The following is a 20,649-nucleotide window of genomic DNA, read 5'->3' as shown; positions in this document are numbered from 1 at the left end:
GTAATTGTAAAGTTGACCCAATTTTGGGTTTACGACTACCAGTGTTCAACGCAGTAGCCTTGTAATTTTGAACCTAATCCAGAAGACAAAGGAACTCCTGGATCAAGTATTGTGAGACATTCGCTTTCGTTGAGGACTTTTTGATGAAACCAACCCACATTTGCATTACATGTAGCGAAAACTTCCCGCGGTTAGCATGACGGCGAGAGGACACTAACCCATGATCCGTCTACCACTGAGGATATTTTGTATCAGCACTGTGATCGGTGCGAGCTGAGTGCGGAATTCGCATTTACCAGCCATCGCTGGGATTCGAACGCGGATCACCTCATTGAAAGGCAAGCGCTCTATGCCCTGACCCGACCATACTACTATTATTACTCGAAAATACTTCAATCAATGGTAAAGATGGCAATAATCTTGTCATTTAGAACGTCGAATGAATCACTCCATTTTTGCATTACGTTCAACCTTGCCATGTCCTTGGGCAACTTTTATGTTCTAAGATGATCTCAGAGAGCTAAAAAAAACTTGTTGTGAAATTTCTAAACGGAATTTTCTAAACTCTCCACTTTACATTGTCAATTTAATATTTAGAGGACAGAAATCCCTCGCAGTGATTCTCAAACAGAAATAAGTTCTATTAAATAATTAGAAAGATAAAGAAGGGAATTTTCGAATGTTTTCTTTTTTTAGAAATTTTTCGACCAGCTTTTTAGCTCTTTGAGGATGCTGGTCAGTTTATTATATATTCTCTTTTGCTAGTGTTGCCAACTTTCTTTTGTGATCACATCTGTTCTGGTTATTATATTAGGTTGGATTGTGTGTAGTTGTATAGTATTTTAATCTGAAATGATTTAGTTTCAAAATAGAACTTACTTTATGACAATAATATATGGCTGATACAATTTGTCGGAATACTCTTCGGGTTTCTTCTTCAGGTAATTTTTCATGACATCTGAGATAATCATATAACTCACCGCCACTTGCATATTGCATAACAAGCACAATTTTCTGTCTAGTTTCAAACACTGAAAAAATAAAATAATATTCCGTTTGAAACACTTTAAAATATTGGAATTACTTAAATCATTATGTTATTCTTTTCCATCGTTTTTCTTTCAAATGTTCTTTTTAAATCATATTTTTAATTTTTGGAAATCTTTAAATGAATATCCGGAGAACGAAAAAAAATCTATAAAATGAGGAATGAATAATTTTAAAAAATCATAGATTTCGTTAATCGGCTTCAGTTACGCTTAAAAGTTACCACTTCGTAACAAAGGCTATTTTATTTTATTTTATTTTATTTATAACCAATGTCGAACAGGTGTCCCATTTCTGGGTTTACGGCTATCAAAGCACAATTACGCAGTCTTGTAGTTTTGATCCCAACCTAGAAGACAAGGAAACTCCTGGAGTTAGCATTGGAACAAACTAGCCAGCGTGTAATACTTTTTAGATAAAACTATCTCGCATTTACTTTTCATAGAAAGGAAATCCACGAAAATTTCCCATGGTTAGCCCAACAGCGAGAAGATTCTAACACATAATCCACCTAACACTGAGGATAGTTTAAGTCAGCACTGTGGTCAGTGCGAATGTAGAGTAGAATTCGTATAGATCAGCCATCACTGGGATTCGAACCTAAGTCACCTGCTGGGAGGCTAGTGCTGTACCCCTTGTGCGACCACACGACTTTAAAAACACTATTTGTACAAAATTTATTATTTCAAGTTAATGTCTTCCACTGGCTAAACAGCGTAGAATTTTTGACAATAAAAGCAAATTTTTGAGCCAAATTCTCTTTTTTTATGCAATAAAAGTATAACCTGTTAACATCCAAAATTCAGTAGAATTTACTCAACATTTTAAAATTTTAAACATATGTTGTTGCTAAGAATTGATAATTTTTAAGTGCTATCAAAAATCGATCAGCAAAATCTATAATTTCTTAAATTTGTTTTTTTACGAATTTTAAACATTTTCCGTCTAACTTTTAAAACTTTCGGTATATTAATATCAATTCAGAATTATGAGACTTAGTCAATTTCTAACTGATGGTCATTAACATTTTTCCGCATCACGAAAATATTGAAGATACTTCGACTTTTTTAGCCAAGCTAATTATTTAGGAACATCTGATTGAAGTTAGAAGAAAAATTATCATAAAAAATTCAATTTTTATAATTTTATTTATATATAATATAAAAAAGCTTGTTTATATTATTTCTTCATCTAAATTCTTTTTCTGAATTCATTATTCAGAAGGAAATTCTTTCTCATAATTAATAATTCACATCCTGCTATACTTTTTTAAAAAAATACCAACTAGAGTTTAACAAGTGATAGCTAGAGCGTTAAAAATTATTCAAGGTAGGTACACAATTATCGGAGAATATATGTGATTTGGTGGGCAAAAGTGTTTAAGTAATTTCCTGAATAAAAACAAGTTGTCCACGGTAATTTTTCTTACATGTGCTAACTATGGCGTACAGATTTTTTTATGTATGCTTTTGACTCTATGAACAATTTTCAAATTTATATCACAGCATAATTTATGGAAAAAAAAGTATAATTCATATTGTTTAGAGGTTATAACATTCTACAGTTTTCTAAAAGTGAATATATTTAAATAAAATTGATGTTAATATTTTGGAGGATTTAAAACAGGATTTAAATGGTATGTAAACAGGTTATGTAAACAGGTTTCGTTCTGAATAATGAATTAAGAAAAAGAAATTAGACAAAGAAAAATAGAAAAAGATTTTTAATACATCTACATAAGTGCAAATTTGAAAAAATATTGTTTGGAAGTGAGCTGTGCTTGGAAAACTTTACCTTTTAACGTAGAAAGCGGCAACGATGTCTTATGTTGTATTTCATAGCCATAAATTATTAAAATGCTAAATATAATACTTTTCGCTTATTTTGTCCTAAATTAATACAAAGTAATGGGGGAAAAAGTGTGTAAAGTATGTTTAAATAATGTTAACTATATTTGTTACGTATTTTGTCATATTTAGTGTCTTTTTTTTTCTTTTTTTTTACAGCGAGTAGTAACTTTTCTATGTGCTCTGTTATTCAGATCAGGTATTCAGGTATATTCAGGTTAGATGACAGTGTACTTTTAAATTGCAAATACATAGTGTGAATAAAAACAGTCGAATAACTTCTCAGTTATAAAGCTTAAAAAATAATTTATTATTAAACTTTATGACCGACTATATGAAGTGTGTGACCAAAACTAGATGAATATCGTGAACTATTTGACTGATTTCGTGAAAATCAGTCGTATAGTTCACGTATTATTAACTTATTTCGTGATATTTATTTCACTACTATCAGAGTTACACTTAGTAAATTTATATAACACTAACAAATAACTATTTCATGTTATTCTCAGAAAAAAATCAGTTGCCTCTAAATTTAGAGATAAATTAACTTGAAAAGGAACTTTATCATTGTTTATTGATTGATAAAAGATATCAACTGAAACAATGCACTTAAGATATCTATTTTACTTTAGAATGAACAGGGAAAACAATTTTGAGATAAAATTATTTCTTAAATTCATTTATTGTCGGTTTTCTAATTTGTGTCATGATATTTAAGTGAACAATTACACTGCCCTGAAAAAAATATTAAGTGCAGACTTAATTTTCGTCTTTCAGTGAAGTAAAATAAATCCGAATATCGTCCCCGCTTTCTACGATCCCCTCCTTTTGTTGGGGAAACCGCCTCCTTTAATCATAATTTTTCGATAGTTTTATGGCCATATATTTGATCTGGAAGGGTTGAAAGGAATATTAGTTTAAAAAATAAAATGTAATATAATATAGAAGGGGATGATTCTAATATCATGGGACAAACTTGAAGGGGAGGTAGGAAGGATTAAGAACTGCTTGGAGCCCATGGTCGGAAATGTCCTCATACGCTGATAGGAATGCTTCCTTATTTTATAGATAAGGAATTGTTACGTCTGACTTTGTTATTTATCTAAGTTATCTTTCTTTTAATGTTTTCTTATAATTATAGTAAAAAATTGTATTTATTCAGTATTAGCTGTTTTATCGTACTTTAATGGTTTTGTGACTAATTGCCAAATTGTTAAATTGAGATAAAGCAACTATTTCTGAGCTTACTTGAATACAATATTTGACAATAAATAATAGAAATCATAAAATTAACATGAAATTATGATAATTTAAATAAATAAAAGTACCGGTATAAAAGGGACTTGTGGAAACAGTTTGTAATAGGAAAATGCCCCCTGCCGCTTATGATGGCATTTTTGGTCATAGGTTTTCGTAAGCTATTCTTAATTCTCATGATGAGGCCCAGGGGATATTTCCGCATCATGATCAGTCAATCCCACTATAATCACCAAGGAGCCAAATGGATTTTAATGGACCCGGATCAGTACTCCCAGAGGTATTGATTTGTTATGGGAACATGGAGGACTTTGCGACTCCACGGATTTAGCGTGCATCAGTCACCATTTACTACACGGGGAGTCTAAACCCGGCTAGGATCGAACCAACGAACTTTTGGACATGAACCCAGTGCTCTACCAACCTGGCTACCCGACCTTTGCGGTCTTCGTCGCGGGCTTTTTTTGATGGAACTAACCCGCATTTCCTTTGCATGGAGAGAGAAACCACGAAAACCACTCATGGTTAGCCTGATTGCAAGGGGATTCGTCTACTACTGAGGATATTGTACGTCAACACTGAGGTCGGTGAAAGCCGGATGCGGAATTCGTATCGACCAGCCATCGCTGGGATTCGAACCCGATTCCCTTCCTTGGAATGCAAACGCTCTATCCCCTGAACCATCACGGCTCCTACGAGTTATATATTCAAGTTGGTCCCCTTCTAGAATGTTTTTTTTTAAAGCTTCTCGCTGGCTGTTGCTCAGAAATCGCCTAGACTTGGCGATTAATCTGCCACAAATCACGATACGAAAATCTCTTCACGTTCCCTACCTCCTATCCAAGTTTGTCCCATGATTTTAGAATCACCCTGTATAATATAGTGTGAAATATTATATTTAATAACTAGGGCTTGGATGTTGAAACTAAATGTTTTTTTATTTTCTGTTGCTGCACTTTTTGCATTATTTTTCCCTGGGTATTACTCATTATTGCTTTGATAATTTTTTGTATTTTTCTGCCTTTTTAATCATTTTGAATGATATTTTACATTTTGATTGATTGCTGCTAGGGAATTAATTTTTATTTATAAATTAGTTTAAATTTTGCATCGAATATTTTGAAGATTTTTAAGTAACAAGCGGGGTTCAATCTTTTAATTTTAAAAATATCAAAAAACATTTGAGAATGCAATACAATTCTGATATTTGAAGAAAATTGTAATTGTTTGATGAAAATTGTAACTTAAAATTCATTAAATTCTTATTATAGTTATTAGGTATTTTTTGACATTTTATTTTATTCATAACTTGCATATTTATTACCTTATTTTTCATTCAATTTATAAATACAAGTTACTATTTATTTAAAAAAGAAAAGAAAAAGAAAATAAGATTTATATGTAACGGATTTCCAAAACTTTTTAAGGTCATTTCAGATCAGTTTAAACACTTTGTTTTCCATTTTAAGGGTATTTCATAAGAGTTTTTAGGTCATTGACATGGAAGCCCTGATAATAACCGTCTTGCAGTGAATCTTGAAAACATTTTTGCGAGAGCTTTTATGACCTCTCCCATTTCTCCCGCTTTTAGTTAAAAGTTGTTGCTAAATATATCTATTATTTAGTGAAGGAGAATTGTGGACTAGAAGCATGTGGGAAATAAGTGAAAAAAGGGCAATTTTCATCATTTTTTCAACAATTCTTTTTTTTTTTTTTTTCTTTGGTGGGGAGCAAGGTCTCATATAATTTCTCTGACGTTATGCAAAGTTCAAAAAAATATCAAAATGCAAAATTATGTGAGATTCCAAGTTAAAAAAAAAGAACATTCTTATAATTGTATATACTGAAATATTTGCTCATTACAAATGATGCAAGGATCATCCCGAAGTAACTTTCCCTCGTTCCCTAAAAAGAAACTCAATTTCCTGCAAAGATATATTGCAAAAGATGAAGCAATATGTCAACTACTTTTCAACATAACAATCACCAGATTTGTAAGATTTGTTTGTATGTCTTTGCCCATGGGAAGTAATTTCTTCGAGTGCAAGAGCGGATGGAATTTACTGGGAGCAAAATCTATACTATAGGATGTATTACCAAACACGTCCCACCAAAAGTTTCGCAACAGATTTTTGTGGAATTCGTTGCATGTGAGAGCCTCAAGTTTCACTTAAAAAGTGTTACAATTCTATTAGTTTTTATGATGTAGCTGATTTATTGTTGTACCTTATGCAATATATAATTCTTGGTAATTAATTTTTTTTTTTTATGGTCGTGAGAAACTTATTTTTCGTAAGGCCTTCAAAATAATTGAACATTACTACAAAAAAACTTAACAATTTTTGCTTCTTCTTGATATTGCAAAAAACTATTTAAGTTCATTTCTAGTAAAAACTATTTTAATCTTTGAAATAAAAAATCTATGCTATCAACTGAAAGCTAACTATGAGTGACAATTAATATAAAAAATGAATTTAAAGTGAAAAAAAATATATTTGATAATAATTTTTGTAGCAAAATTAATTTCTTTTGAAGTATTATGCAATTTTTAGAACCATCCCTGAAACAGAACTGTGGCGATAATAGGTAAGCTTATATTGCCTTTTTAGAACTGTCCCTTAAACAAGACTGAGACACTAATGAGTAAAGTGCTAGAAATGGTAAAGCTTATTATGCGTATTATAATAGTCTCTGAAAGATACTCAGCCACTAATGGGTAAAGTGCTGGAAATGACTAAGCTTATAATGCATTCTTAATAAAGTCTCTAAAATGGTCTCAGACACTAATAGTGAGTTAATTTCATTTAAGTAATTAAAAAAGCGTAAATCTAAATTTTCTGACAAAACTTTCAAAAAAATATGAAAAATTCCTTTAAATCACTAACTAAATTACTGTTATAATATTTTAGTTTGAAATAGATAACAAACCGAGTGTACAAGAAATTTCTTAATAACCATCCTTAATATATAATTTTAAAGTTTTTATAAAATTGAAAACCACAAAATATACACATTGGGTGCCGCAAAATGATATTTAAACAAAAGGGAAAGAAAATCGAACGAAAGCTATAGAGATCTAAAAAACAACTATTGAAGAAGGTGACAATGAAAGTAGAGAGTATAGACTCTTTCAAGTTTACTATGACAATCAAACAGGTTTTGAAATTTTTTGCACACCCACTTTGTTCAATGGTGATTCGATCAGGATTGATCAGAATTCAATAGTGTTTTTTCCTCGACTAAAAATTTATTTGCAACCTCCGATGTATATAGTTTATTGTTTTCATATTTAACACGAATTCTAAAAATGCATATTAGTGGTTGTCGTTACGAAAAAAGTTCTATTTATATCTATAAATTTAATTTCGAGATTAAACATTATTTTTATTGCCACACGCCTAATTTCTTTTAATAAAATCAAACGAAATATAGACCGTGATTTTTGTTTTGTTTTTTTCGTTCCTGACACAGCATAAAATGAGCATGTTCAAAAATTGGATAAAGCTCAAAATGCATGTTTAAGAAAATGGGCACATCAGAAAAATGCGCCATTTCAATGTTTAACTCAAATCTAATAACAAATGGGGAATTTCTAAATTACTTTTCCTTACTTTTTTTAAACACTCGGGGTGGGCCGGGATAGCCTGGTTGTTACGGTGCTAGGCCCAAGTCCAAGAGTTCGTGGGTTCGATCTCCGGCGGCCGAAGACTCCCAGTGTAGAAAATGATGACTAATGCACGTTAAATCTGTCGAGCGAATTACAAAGTCCTACGTGTTCCCATAACAAATCATACGTCTGGGGGTACTGATCCAGGAGTTTCCCTGTCTTCTGGATTGGTTCGAAATTACAAGGCTACTGAGTTGCACATAAGTAGTCGTAAACACAAAATTGAGTGGACTGTTCAACGACGGAAATAAAATAAATTATAAGAAAAACACTACGGGGTTAGGATGTATGTAACCTTACAGGCGATCTTTTCGTATTTAAAGATAAAGTGGTACAACGTCGACCACTGTTATACATTTAACTTTGTAACTGTAAGTCTAATAAAAAAATTTTAAAAAAAGACTTATTTTAAAAAATGTACTATTTAGGCAAATGAACAACATCGTAACATCATATTTAAGTACAGTAGTCTATTCTTTTTTTTAAAAAAAAAGAACAGCTTTTCATAAGAAAAGTTTTCAAAATAGAATCAAATGTTATGTCCATTCTCTCAAATACGTAGTTTCATCTATGTCAATTTTTTTAAACGAACATTTCATTTTCGTTTACAATTATCTTGAGCTATATTTATTTTCTATAATATACACTTTGATTTTCATTAAAAATAAAAAGCTAACTGATGAAAGATTTTTATCAAAATTTTTACATTTACTGCAAAATAAAATGAAATAAGAAATGGTAAATTTAGGCTTTAAATATTGCTTCTACACTCACCTTCGTTAATGTGAATAATATGTGGATGGCGTATAACAGCCATGATTTGAATCTCACGACGAATTCGTAGCATATCTTCTTCATTTTCAATTCTGGCTTTTTTTATGGTTTTAATAGCAACCTAATAAATAAAAAGCAAAGAATATTAATGCATACTTTAACAAGTTAATTGGATAATACTTTACAATACATTGTATAATACTTTATACAAATGATTACTTTAACAAATTAAGCATTTTAACAATTTTTATTTTTAATCATTGATGTAACCATTCTCGTTATCATCAACAACCTTCTGTGCTATCTTGAGTTTACATTTTCCAATTCCAGATTGATGAAAACTAATTAGTTTTTGAACAAAATATCTGCAGATGACATTTTGGATAACATCTAAAACTTACAATTTTTCCCATTCAGAAAATATTGTAGCTATCACAAAAAAAGGAAATCTAATGGCACAATATCGGGTGAATATAATGGGTGAGGCAATACTTCCCACCTGGATGCATAATTTTTTTCCGGAATGAATCGGTAAGATTAGGAAAGATTTCCGAAAAACCACATTTGCAGGAGCTATGCAAATGTTTTTGGTTTTACCCTTGTGAAGCATGCAATGACGAATACTTGTTCTGCTGTTTCCACTATAAATCACAATAATATTAAAATAATCATCATTCAATAAATAATTATAAACTTAAAATATAACTTCGAAGTGCAGAATTAGCTGATAAATGACAAAGGAATATTCAAATGCGCAAAAACGATATTATTCTCGATATTACGATATTATTCGAAAACGATATTATTCCGGTCCCCCTAATTCTTCAACTAAACAACAATGATCAGTCGAGCCCGGATTTTGATACCCTGAAAATTAAAATGCCCTTAATACATAAAGATATTAGAATAAAAAATTAGAATTTCCTAATAATGCAACAAGATTTTCATTTTGCAAAATCATTTTTTACCTAAACTTTCTTATAAAATATTTTTTATAATAAAACATGTATATTAACACAAATAATTATGTAATTTACATTAAAGTTTAAAATTGGTGTTAAAAGCAAAAATAGCAAAAGAATTTGTTTTGATGCACACACATGTACATTGGTTTTCATACTATACATAAGTACTTGTACAGTCGTTGAGGAAATATTTTCCTAACAGTAGCAACGTTTAAGTTTTTAGTTTTGGGTATAAATGTTTTAGTAATATTTCTGAAGATTTCAAAAAATGCCTTTTCTTTTAAGAAAAAAAAACAGAATATTTGACCAAAAACAAATTTTCTAATAAAAATGAGATAGCATCATTATTCAGTTTTATAGAATCCTTGTCAAAAATGAAAATTTGAAAGATTTAGATGGGGCGCAAATTAGTATTTAAACATAAACGCTGTCATCTCAGGAAAAATTGTTTTAATTTCTTAATTGCTTTTTTAAATCATTTTTAATTTGTTTTAATTGTATTGAGTGCTTAATTTTTTCTACACACTGTGCTGTGATCCAAATTTGTAGTTGAAAATCGCTATAAAAGTTGTGTGTTATTTCAAGCTAATACTGAATCGAGCATTCATACACATTTTAAAGGGTGAACTCCAATAGATGAGACACAAAGATCAGAAACTCTGTTCATGAAATATTTTTACCAATTATAGCCTACTTTTAGAAACCGATAGATTTAATCGGCAATTTGTTTATAATTCGAGAAGATGGAAGTTTGATTTTACCTTGCGATGCTGAACATTCCGCAGAAAAAGTGGTAAACTCTTTTAAAGACATGAATGTTTAGTTGTGTAACAAAAAAAAAAATAAAACACCCGTAAAAAGTTTTACATAAATCTGCCAATTGTATTAAATAATTTTATAATAATTAACTTCCATTTATTTCGGTTTCGAGAAGCCTTGTTCGAATTATATTAATATTCACTCTTTGCTGTGTGTATGTTTGTATTAAATAATTTTATTATAATTAACTTCTATTCATTTCGGTTTTGTTAAGCCTTGTTCGAATCATATTAATATTCTCTCTTTGCTGTGTGTATGTTTGTATTAAATAATTTTATAATAATTAACTTCTATTCATTTCGGTTTTGTTAAGCCATGTTCAAATTCATATTAATATTTTCTCTTTACTGTGTGTATGTTTGATAGTTAAACAAATATTATTTTCAGAAATATTATGTGCATGCATCTTAAATCAATAATTCTTTATATTGTATCGTAAAAATAATTTCACTGAATCTTATGTACATCCTATGCCATAAAAATAAATTTTAGAGTTACTGAAAAGATTAGAGTTACTCAATTTGTCGGGCATAATTCGTCGTGGGACAATTTATCACTCACAATTCGTTGCAGACGCAACTCATCGAGACGATAATTCGTCGTGAGCGCAATTTCTTGTGGTTTCATTTTAAAGAATGTAATTTTAAATGTCAAAATGTAAAGTTTGAACGAAGCAGGTCTAATAGTTCCTGAGAAATCAAATTTTAAAAAGTCACATACGTAAAATTCGCAATCTCAGGAACTAATGGACAGATAGTAAATTATTTGTATACCTTACAATCCAAAACGTTTTAAACTATTATTAAATAAAAATTTTAAAAAATAATAAATAATTATTAAGACCTTTTACATGGAATCACCTTCGGACAAACAAATTTTATAATTATGTGCAAATTTCTTTCTGTTCACTTAGAAAGTTCTTGAGTATTAGCGAAATACGTAAGAAGTAAAATTAACATTAAGGAGTCCAAACTTTCGACTGCTCTCCTTACCACACTATTGAGACCATATTTTATAGATTGCAGCTATCCCTTACCTTTTGGGGATCAGGAATCATAATACGTCGAAAAAGAAGTGTGTTTATTCAGACAAAGTACATTTTTGTGTCTGATTTCGTAATTTATAATGTCTGCACTAATTAATTAGCATATTTGAGTTCACCCCTTAGAACCATTTTGCTTTTTTTTCTGTACACTGTTTACTAGTTTTTTCATACAAAAATTTATTATTCTTTTTAAATAAGAACTCTCACGAATATTTTTTATTTATCATTATTATAACTTTTTTTTCCTAACATATTCTAACATATTGTTTACATAATATTGCATTTACTTATTACATTGCATTACACAATAAATTATAAATATTTTTAATAAATTAATAATTATTTTGATCAATTATATTTGTCAAGAAGTTGGGCACGTGAGTTATCGGGCAAACCAACCTGTCGGGAAAGCGTACTAGTCAGGTAAATAAGTTATCCGGCAATCGAGTTTTCAGGCAACTGAATGTCAAGCGTGTGTACTCGCCCCAAATTTCTAAATCCGTCTATGGTCTGTGGTCACTCCCTATGTTGAAACCGTTGAGAATACTGCAGTAAGAGTAAGCAAATATTCAATTGGTCAGAATGCAGTCCATTTCACGTGTCCTGGTTCACCCTCCGTGTAGCTTTATCTTGAAAAATGAATGACGGATGGTCAGAATGCAATTCATTTCACATGTCCTGGTTCACCCTCTATGTAGCTTTGTCTTGAAAAATGAATGAGTGAAGATCAGAATGTAGTCCAAATCACATGTCCTGGTTCACCTTCTATGTTGCTTTATCTTGAAAAATGAATGAGTGATGTAAAGTTGTTTAAATTCAGTGAATTGAACTAATCTGTTTCCTTTCTTATCTCTTGGTCCAAGGCCAACATTTACAACTTATCTTCACAAGTTTTTCGCTTGCCAACTCCAGCATTAAAATCATTCATTGGGATTGTCAAGCATTGGTTTTTTTTTATTATTTAATAATACTTACTCTTTCATAAATTCATCTACTGCTTCATCAAAGTAACTAGATGTTCAGTAATAATTTTTTTTTCTTTTGCATCCTTTTGGTAAGACTTAACCCCTTGCCGGGGAACAATTGAGTTCTAAAATGTTCCACTCTTTATGATACTTGCATTGTAGTTATTAATTCGTCTGCACTGTAAAACATTTTAGTGTATCTTACAACCAAAACTGACTTCAACTGCTTTAGACCAAAGTGATGTGGTGACACATCATATATAATTCTTGAATCTAGGATTTCACATCAATTTTGTACTTCGAAATATGTATAAAATTAAATTTTTTTAAATGAAGTAAAAATTTTGATCTGTACAATTCAAAAATTAAATTAATATTAAATAATTGTGCTAAAAATATAATTTTCACGAGAGGATGCTTGAATAATGAATTTTAATATTTCTTAGATAGAAAGTCCCAATAATATGAAGAAATAAGTAAAAAGTGAAATTAATATTAAGTGGCGGTTTTAATTGTTTTATGCTGTTGTTACCCAATATCGTGACTGCTCCAAGTTTGAATACGAATAATTTGGACCCAGATGAAAATTATATTATGTACAAAATTAAGTTTGAATGACGAATTTTAATGTTTCTTAAATAGTTCACTGATGTGACGAAATAAGTATATAGCGAAATTAATATTAAGGGGCACATATTTCTTTCCTGGCTTAACAGTTGTGACCCTATATCCCATCTACTTTCTAAGCTAATTTGAAGTTTTGGCAAATTTGTTTTTATTCACTCTTTACCCTAGTTAAATTTTTAGCCATTAATGTCCTAGTAATTTTTATCATCTGTGCTAAAAATATCATTCAACCTTAAAATAATTACTTACAATTTAAAAGTTAAGAACCACTTAAAAGCAAAACCCAGTTTTAGGGCCCCATTTGTCGTAAGTAACCCTCATATGATCGAAGTCAAACATCCAATTCCGTCGAAAAAAAGGACGTTAAATAAGAGAAAATACGCATTCTTGTTTGTTTTTGTAACTTACGATATCATCTGCCCTAAATAAATAAGCATATTTTAGATTAAACCTTTGCATATAAGTATATGAAAATAAACTTACTAGATCAAAAGTTATTAGGTTGCTTTTTTTTCCCTTTTTTTTCTTCAGTTTTGCGCACTATATGCAGGACTGGATTTATCATAAGACTTACGAATCCGGAACCTATCGCTAAATGTTACAAATAGTTTTATTAAGAACCGCGATGGCTCAAGGGATAGAGCGCTCGCCTTCCAATGAGGCAAACCGGGTTTGAATTCCAGTCGATATGAATTCCGCATCCGGCTTGCACCGACCACAGTGCTGACGTGAAATATGCTCAGTGGCAGTTTCTTGAAATAACTANGCTCTCGTGGTCTTCCTCTCCATGCAACGCAAATGCGGGTTAGCTCCATCAAAAAGTCCTCCAAGAAGACAAATTTCTCCCAATACTCGATCCAGGAGTTCCTTTGTCTTCTGGATTGTGTTCAAAATTACAAGGCTACGGAATTGAACATGGATAGTCGTAAACCCATAAAATTGGGTTGGCTGTTCAACGACGGTTATAAAATAAAATAGTTTGATTTATTTTATTTCTTTTATAACTTATAGTCCATTTGAAATACGAGTTAACAAAATTGAAATAAAAAAAGCACAAAGTTACATATGTATTATAATTTACTTATGTTATAACAAGTTTAAAAGCATTTTGTAACTAAGCAACATGTAAATTTGAGGATCAATGGAGCTCCAATAGTTCTGTGCCTATAAGGCCCCAAGATTTTTAAATCAACCCTGACTCTATGCATAAGGCATCCCAGAATAGCTGCAGGTGAGAAAAGAAATTATTTGTAGACAATAAGTCTAGGCTGAGAGATGGGTTTGGTGCATATCGCCAACATGTCATTTCGCTGACACCGTTATCAATTTATTTATTGATGGCATCTCCAAATGCATCATTTTAAACTGAAAAATTATTAATTTAAAAAACGATGTTATGAATAGAAAATTATAGGAACTGGAAATAGTAGGAATTAGAAATTATAAGAATCGGAAATTATATGCTTATTAGTTGGAATTATTGGAATAATTGCAAATTATATTACATTATTATTATAACTAATTTGTTTCGCTTAGAATAAAATTCCCAAGATTAAAAAATTAAATTAAACTTTAGTTTAAAAAAAAAATTGGGCACTGTAAAAACTGTGGTGTAATAGCTTCTGAAATTTGCGATTGAGCAACCCAAACATTTGTGTGAAGGAACACTTTATTTCAAGTTAACACATAATCGATCGATCTTATACACTTCATAGAGTGTATTTTAATTTAAACACTGATAATGCTGACATCAAACTCACGCGCTTTCACACCATTCATGATTTATTTTCACTTCCAAAAACACCAATTTCAGGGTACTTTGGATATCATCAATAGATTGCTTCAAATCGGCGTGAGTTTGTTTTGAGGTTTGGAACGATGCTAGACATCTACAGAAGTAAACATTCTTCATTGAAAAATGTATGTATGTTTGAGTTGTGTAATAAGGATAACTATATTATGATTTTTAAATATCTGTCAATTATATTAAATAACTTAAAGTTATCTGTCAATTATATTAAATAACTATATCAATTATATTAAATAACTTAAAATTATCTGTCAATTATATTAAATAACTTTCGAAAATACACATATTAATGTTACTCTAATGTCTAATTCTAATTTATTTTTCTATTTAATAGAAAAATAACATCTAGAAGTTGGATGGGGTGAAAAAACGACATCAAAAGGGCAGAAGAAAAAGAGCATAGAAATATTCAATAAAAAATATCGAAAAATGTCGATTAAACACCCCTTAAATTTTGAGCAAAAGTCCCCTAATGTCGGATGGGGTGAAAAAACGGCATCAAAAGGGTAAAGAAAAAGGAAATAGAAATATTCAATCAAAATATCGTAAAATGTCGATTAAACACCCCTTAAATTTTAAGCAAAAATCGCTAGATATCGGATGGGGTGAAAAAACGGCGTCAAAGGGGTAGAAGAAAAAGAAAATCGATTGTATTTAAGACCTACATATTATTTAATTTATAATTTGTATAAGAGCTTATTAAGTTAAGTAAGCTAAACCTCTTTCATTCTCTTAGTAGAAATTATTTTCATTTTTAAAAAACGTTTCCACCAATCTCTGTGCATAGGAAAATAATTAATTTAAAAAAATTCAAATATCGTTTTAAAAAAAGTGCAATCCTTTGCCGATAGTGTTTAACAATTTTGATAACGGAATTGACTTACTTCGTTGTTAATAATAATGCTTAACATTTACTCCCTCAATGCCTGATACTTTCTTGTCAATTATACCTAATGCACTAGCAAAACATTTTGTGAAATTCAACATCAAGAATGGTGGCAACTACTTAGCACCAAATTGGTGTTATTAAACACCACCTGGTGTTTTACTAAACCAAAAATGAATTTCGTGGTGTAGTAAAACAACAAGAATGTTCTCTTACACAACTTGGGTAAAGTATCTGCCACCATTTTTGGTATTCAGTAGCATTAATATTTATAACAGTAAGATTTGAAACACGTAAGATTCAGTGAAGTTATTTTTACGGTAATGTGAGAATCATTAATTTGAAATGTATATACACTTCTTCTTAAAATAAAATTAGTTTGTAAATCACACTCAAGTTGTACGGAGAGAACAATAGGACGAATCAGGACAGAACAATGGCGGGTGAAAAACTAAATATTATAAAATTATTAAGTACAGCTGACAGATAATTAAAAACTAAAATATAATTATCCTTATTACACAGCTGAAAACATTTTGTAATGGCGAACTTTTGTTTCTGGAGATATATAACAGCGTTCCGTTACAATTCACATCGACAAACTAACGCCATTTCGAATACTGTAAAAAAATATTCGTGTATCTAAACACCTAAGTGATGTTTCACTAAGTGCTCCGTTACCAAGGACAGTTCCTGGTGGAGTGAAAAACACCTAGAATGTTCCTTTACGCTACTTGTTTTAAATAGTCGTGTTTGTAATTTAATAACACGAAAGATAAGTAAGGATAAGTAAAGATAAGTAAGATATGATACACATAAGAATCAGTAATGTTACTTTTACGATATAGAGTCTAAAGTAAAAATCATAAATTTAAGATGCATGTATACAATATTTCTTAAAATGAAACTAATTTGTCAATCTAACATATACACCTCATAGACAGAATATTAATATGAATTCGAACGAAACTGAAGTTAATAAAAGTTAAATATTATAAATTATTTGAATAAATGACAGATTTATGTAAATCTTATGATATTAGAACTAAAAACCATTCAGGCATTTTATAATTGTTTATATAAGTAGTTTGTCAAATCAATCCGATATGAAGAATGAAATTACTTGGCAAATAATCGACCACGATCAATATTTCTTACCATTCAGGAAAGAGGATTGATTCTTACTTGGTATTAAATAGGCTATGTCGAGTTTGTCCATTTAAGCCGACAAGAAATGTACTTCATGTAAACAAACCGCCATCTTGGCCGCCATAATTTCATTATCTTGAAATTGCACTATTATTCACCTTTAGGCATATAATAACGGTTCAAAAGCATTTGTTATACGTTAAAAACAAGCCAATTTTAATATCATACAAGAATTTAGTTAAATAGCTTAAATATACACTAATTATTCGCCAAATTTGAGCTCCGAAAAAAGGTAAATTTTCCCCCAACGAGCTACAAATTGGTGTCAATCAATTATTGGTGTTGATATTTAACTACACATTTGAAGTGTGTAAGAATGCTTGATTCGGTATTAATTTGAAATAAAGTAATCAATCATTTACACAATTTTTAGAATTTTTTGACACCAAATTCAGATAATTTATTACACCAAAATTTTTACAGTGTACTCGATTGTAAACAATATGCTGACGATATCCTAATAACCCGAAAATTGGTGTTTTTAAAGCAAAAATAATTCATTAATTTCATTTCATTAATAATTACCTAACTTCATTCACATTTAAAATAATTCAAAGCAAAAACAAGTTCAATGATGTGAATAAGCGTAAGTTTGGTGTAAGCATTCTTAGGTGTTTAGATTTAAGTGTTTGGTGTTTTGATTTAACTGCACCCTTTATAGTGTATATGAACTCTCAATTTGATGTTAACGATAAAATGCTCATTTTCGCAATGTTTTGGGATGTTCAATTCCAAATTAGGAAAACTATTGCGCCACAGGTTTTATTGTACTTTGTAAATAATAATTAATATTTCAGATTTATTTTTAAAGTAAAAGTGTTGATATGTTGATAATGGCATTTTTAATTACTACATTCATATGTTTTCATTAATAGAATAGGAAAAGATATTCGGCCATGTATTTTGCAGACTAGCATAGCCGTGAAAACATTTAAAAATTTTGAGATTTTTGGATCCTTGATATGGCTTTGTTTTAAATCAAAAAGCGTTTTTTTTTAGACTGATTACGAAAAGCTACAAAATGCTTTTCGAAAAAAATTATAGTTATGCCCTTTAAATTTATCAGAGAATAATAGCCAGTTATTATATATATGAAGGCTTTATATTGAGACAATAATAAGCAACAAGAATTTAAATTTTAAAAAATAAAAAAGTGATAAAAATTAGGAATATGTAGCCGATACTTTCTTAAATTACATATTTTTTTAATAAAACTTTTAGTTCAAAGCTGATTAGGAAATTTTTTTCACCACCGTTTAATTTTTTTTGTGGTTCAATGGTTCATAAAAAGATTTAAAAAAAGGCATATCACTGTTTTTATATAAGACATATTTTTTTCACGCTAACAGATCACGTTAATTCATATTATCATGATACTTTAAAATTTTTTTTCACTTTACACCATGATTTATAACATAATAATATTTCCTTATTTTTACAAAGACACTTTGATTTCAAATATAGTAATATATCCTATGATTCATTATAAATTTATATATATACCTATTTCGTCACATTATCTCTATGATTCATACTATAATAATATTTACTTATACTTTTTACGCATTAACACTATTAATCATAATAATAAAATTATTTTCCTATTTTTTTCACAGTGACTCTTTGATTCATGATATAATACTTCTCTATATTTTTTACATTAACACTATGATTTATAATATAATATTTCCCTATTTTTTTCACATTGACTTTTTGATTCATTATATAATATTTCCCAGTATTTTCACATTGACTCTTTGATTCCTAATATAATAATATTTCTCTATTTTTTCACATTGACTCTTTGATTCATAATTTAATAATATAAACACTTTGATTAATGATACTTACTTCTTGATTAGTTTCTTTGTTTATAGCCAATTGAACTTTGCCATACGTTCCTTGACCAAGCTTTCTTAAAACCAAAAAACGCTGTTGTAAACGGACGGGTTGTTCACTCCATTGTAAACCCTCCTTTAAAGTCATTTTGACACTTTTTCTTTAAAATAACATGAAAACTAGTCTTTTGGACAAACAGAAATATTTGGAAGAGTTCATTCGCTTGTGCTAAAGTAAAGAATGAGTAAGACTGGCCTTGCTGTTTCTCCTTCCTGAATCTAAGACACTAAATATAGATTATTCCCCTTCCAGAAATTCAACCTCTTCCATCCCTCATCTTAAAAATGCTGATGCATTTACTCTTCTTTTAGTTGAAGATGAAAATATTAATTTTCTTTTTCAATGTCTACATTCAAACCTCCAACTCAATGGAAATTCTTCTCTAGGATAATATGTTTTATTTTTGATTCCTCGATCTTTCTTTTTTCTTAACAATCATAGAGTATAAGCCCTATTCTTTTAAAAGAAGGCGGAACTTGGGCATTACAAATTACTTAAAATTAGTTACTTTCTTTCGTAATGCTGAATCATTTTCATTTAAAAAGATGAAATAAGTCATTATTTTTAACTAGAGCATTCACTAAACGTATATTTTTGCTTAAGAGGCCTCTTTTCTAACCATCTTGGATTTCAAGGTTTAACTTTTGATTTTCGTTTTATCGTTCCTTCAGTGTTATTTCAACAAAAAAAAACTTTTTATGATAGAGTATTATTTCTATAATTTTATAGCTTTAAAAAAGGGAGAAAGTAAGGGTCTCATTTTATTAGATTGCGAATAGTAACACGTAATAATTTTCTAAAAAGTCTATGGTTCTTTTTTCAAAAATATTAAGCAATTAAATAGTGTGATTAGTAGTTTTGCTTAAATAATTTAATATTATACATTTACCTGTTTTTAGATTTTTTTAAATATATTTTTATAACTGTTTAAACCAAAATTTCTTAAATTGTGGGTCGTGATCCCGCTTGGGATTGCGGGACCTGCAACAGGGGTCACCGAAAATCTCAGTAATTTCAATATTTCTTTAACTTATTATAATTACTTTTTAATTACCAAATATATCTGAAAATGTATAAAGATAAGACATAAGGAATTTACCTAAGTAATTGAATTTATTTCTTATAGTATTATAATTTTAAGTTTACTTAAAGTTTCCACGTTGCTCCACGTCATAAAATTGAAATTTAAAGTTAATGACCTGAGTGGGTAATGAATCGGTCGAATAGTTCTTGAAAATGAAACTTTATTCATACAACTTTTTTGAAATAATGAAACAAGCATGAAAAATGCTGAAAAATTCTTTTATCGTAAATGACGCAAAAACTAAGATATTTAAACAAAACTTTAAAAACTGAAAACTATATAATACATAATTATCTTTCAAAAAATGCTGATTTCTGAATTGTACTGGTATAATTTTGTCCAAAAAAATTTAAAAAATTCAAATAAAAATTCTACGTTTTTCAATTCTACTTGGGTGACGACCTTGCATATATCTAGAAAAATACTACCGAGTAAATTAAATTTCCAGAACAAGCTTTTTTTACTTCTGAAATTTATTAAAACATGTTTAGAGCGCCTCCTTCTCCCCTATGAAGTTCGACCAGAAGGAAAGAAATCTTTTAAACAGGAAATTTTAATAATAAATACTTAGGATTCTATAGCTGGTATAAAGTTAGGGTATACCAGAATGAAAACAATGAGTAACTATAGTTTGTCTAGAGTAAGAACTCCCCTAGAAATTCCGTTGTGGTTGCTATGGTAACGTGGTATAACTATTTCAAGTAGGGGTGTGAGTAGGGCAGATTTTGGCTCGGGTCGGCGAGAG

General features: G+C 29.8%; 1 protein-coding gene across 1 annotated transcript in view; it reads right to left on the bottom strand.

Annotated features, from left to right (window-relative positions):
• Positions 1 to 19,048, bottom strand: part of LOC107453369 (uncharacterized) — a 51,378-nt gene extending 32,330 nt beyond the window's left edge. The window contains exons 1-3 of the mRNA XM_016070182.3: positions 18,773 to 19,048; positions 8,596 to 8,716; positions 880 to 1,031 (exon numbers count right to left, since the gene is read on the bottom strand). Of these exons, the coding sequence (XP_015925668.1) occupies positions 880 to 1,031; positions 8,596 to 8,716; positions 18,773 to 18,907 (408 nt within the window). The 5' untranslated portion in view covers positions 18,908 to 19,048. The remainder of the gene's footprint in view (positions 1 to 879; positions 1,032 to 8,595; positions 8,717 to 18,772) is intronic.
• Positions 19,049 to 20,649: the final 1,601 nt, after the last annotated feature.

The sequence above is a fragment of the Parasteatoda tepidariorum genome, chromosome X2 (genome assembly GCF_043381705.1).
Source record: "Parasteatoda tepidariorum isolate YZ-2023 chromosome X2, CAS_Ptep_4.0, whole genome shotgun sequence".
Classification (NCBI taxonomy): domain Eukaryota; kingdom Metazoa; phylum Arthropoda; class Arachnida; order Araneae; family Theridiidae; genus Parasteatoda; species Parasteatoda tepidariorum.
Note: the sequence above shows the minus strand (reverse complement) of the source record. Positions and strands in the feature narration are given on the sequence as shown.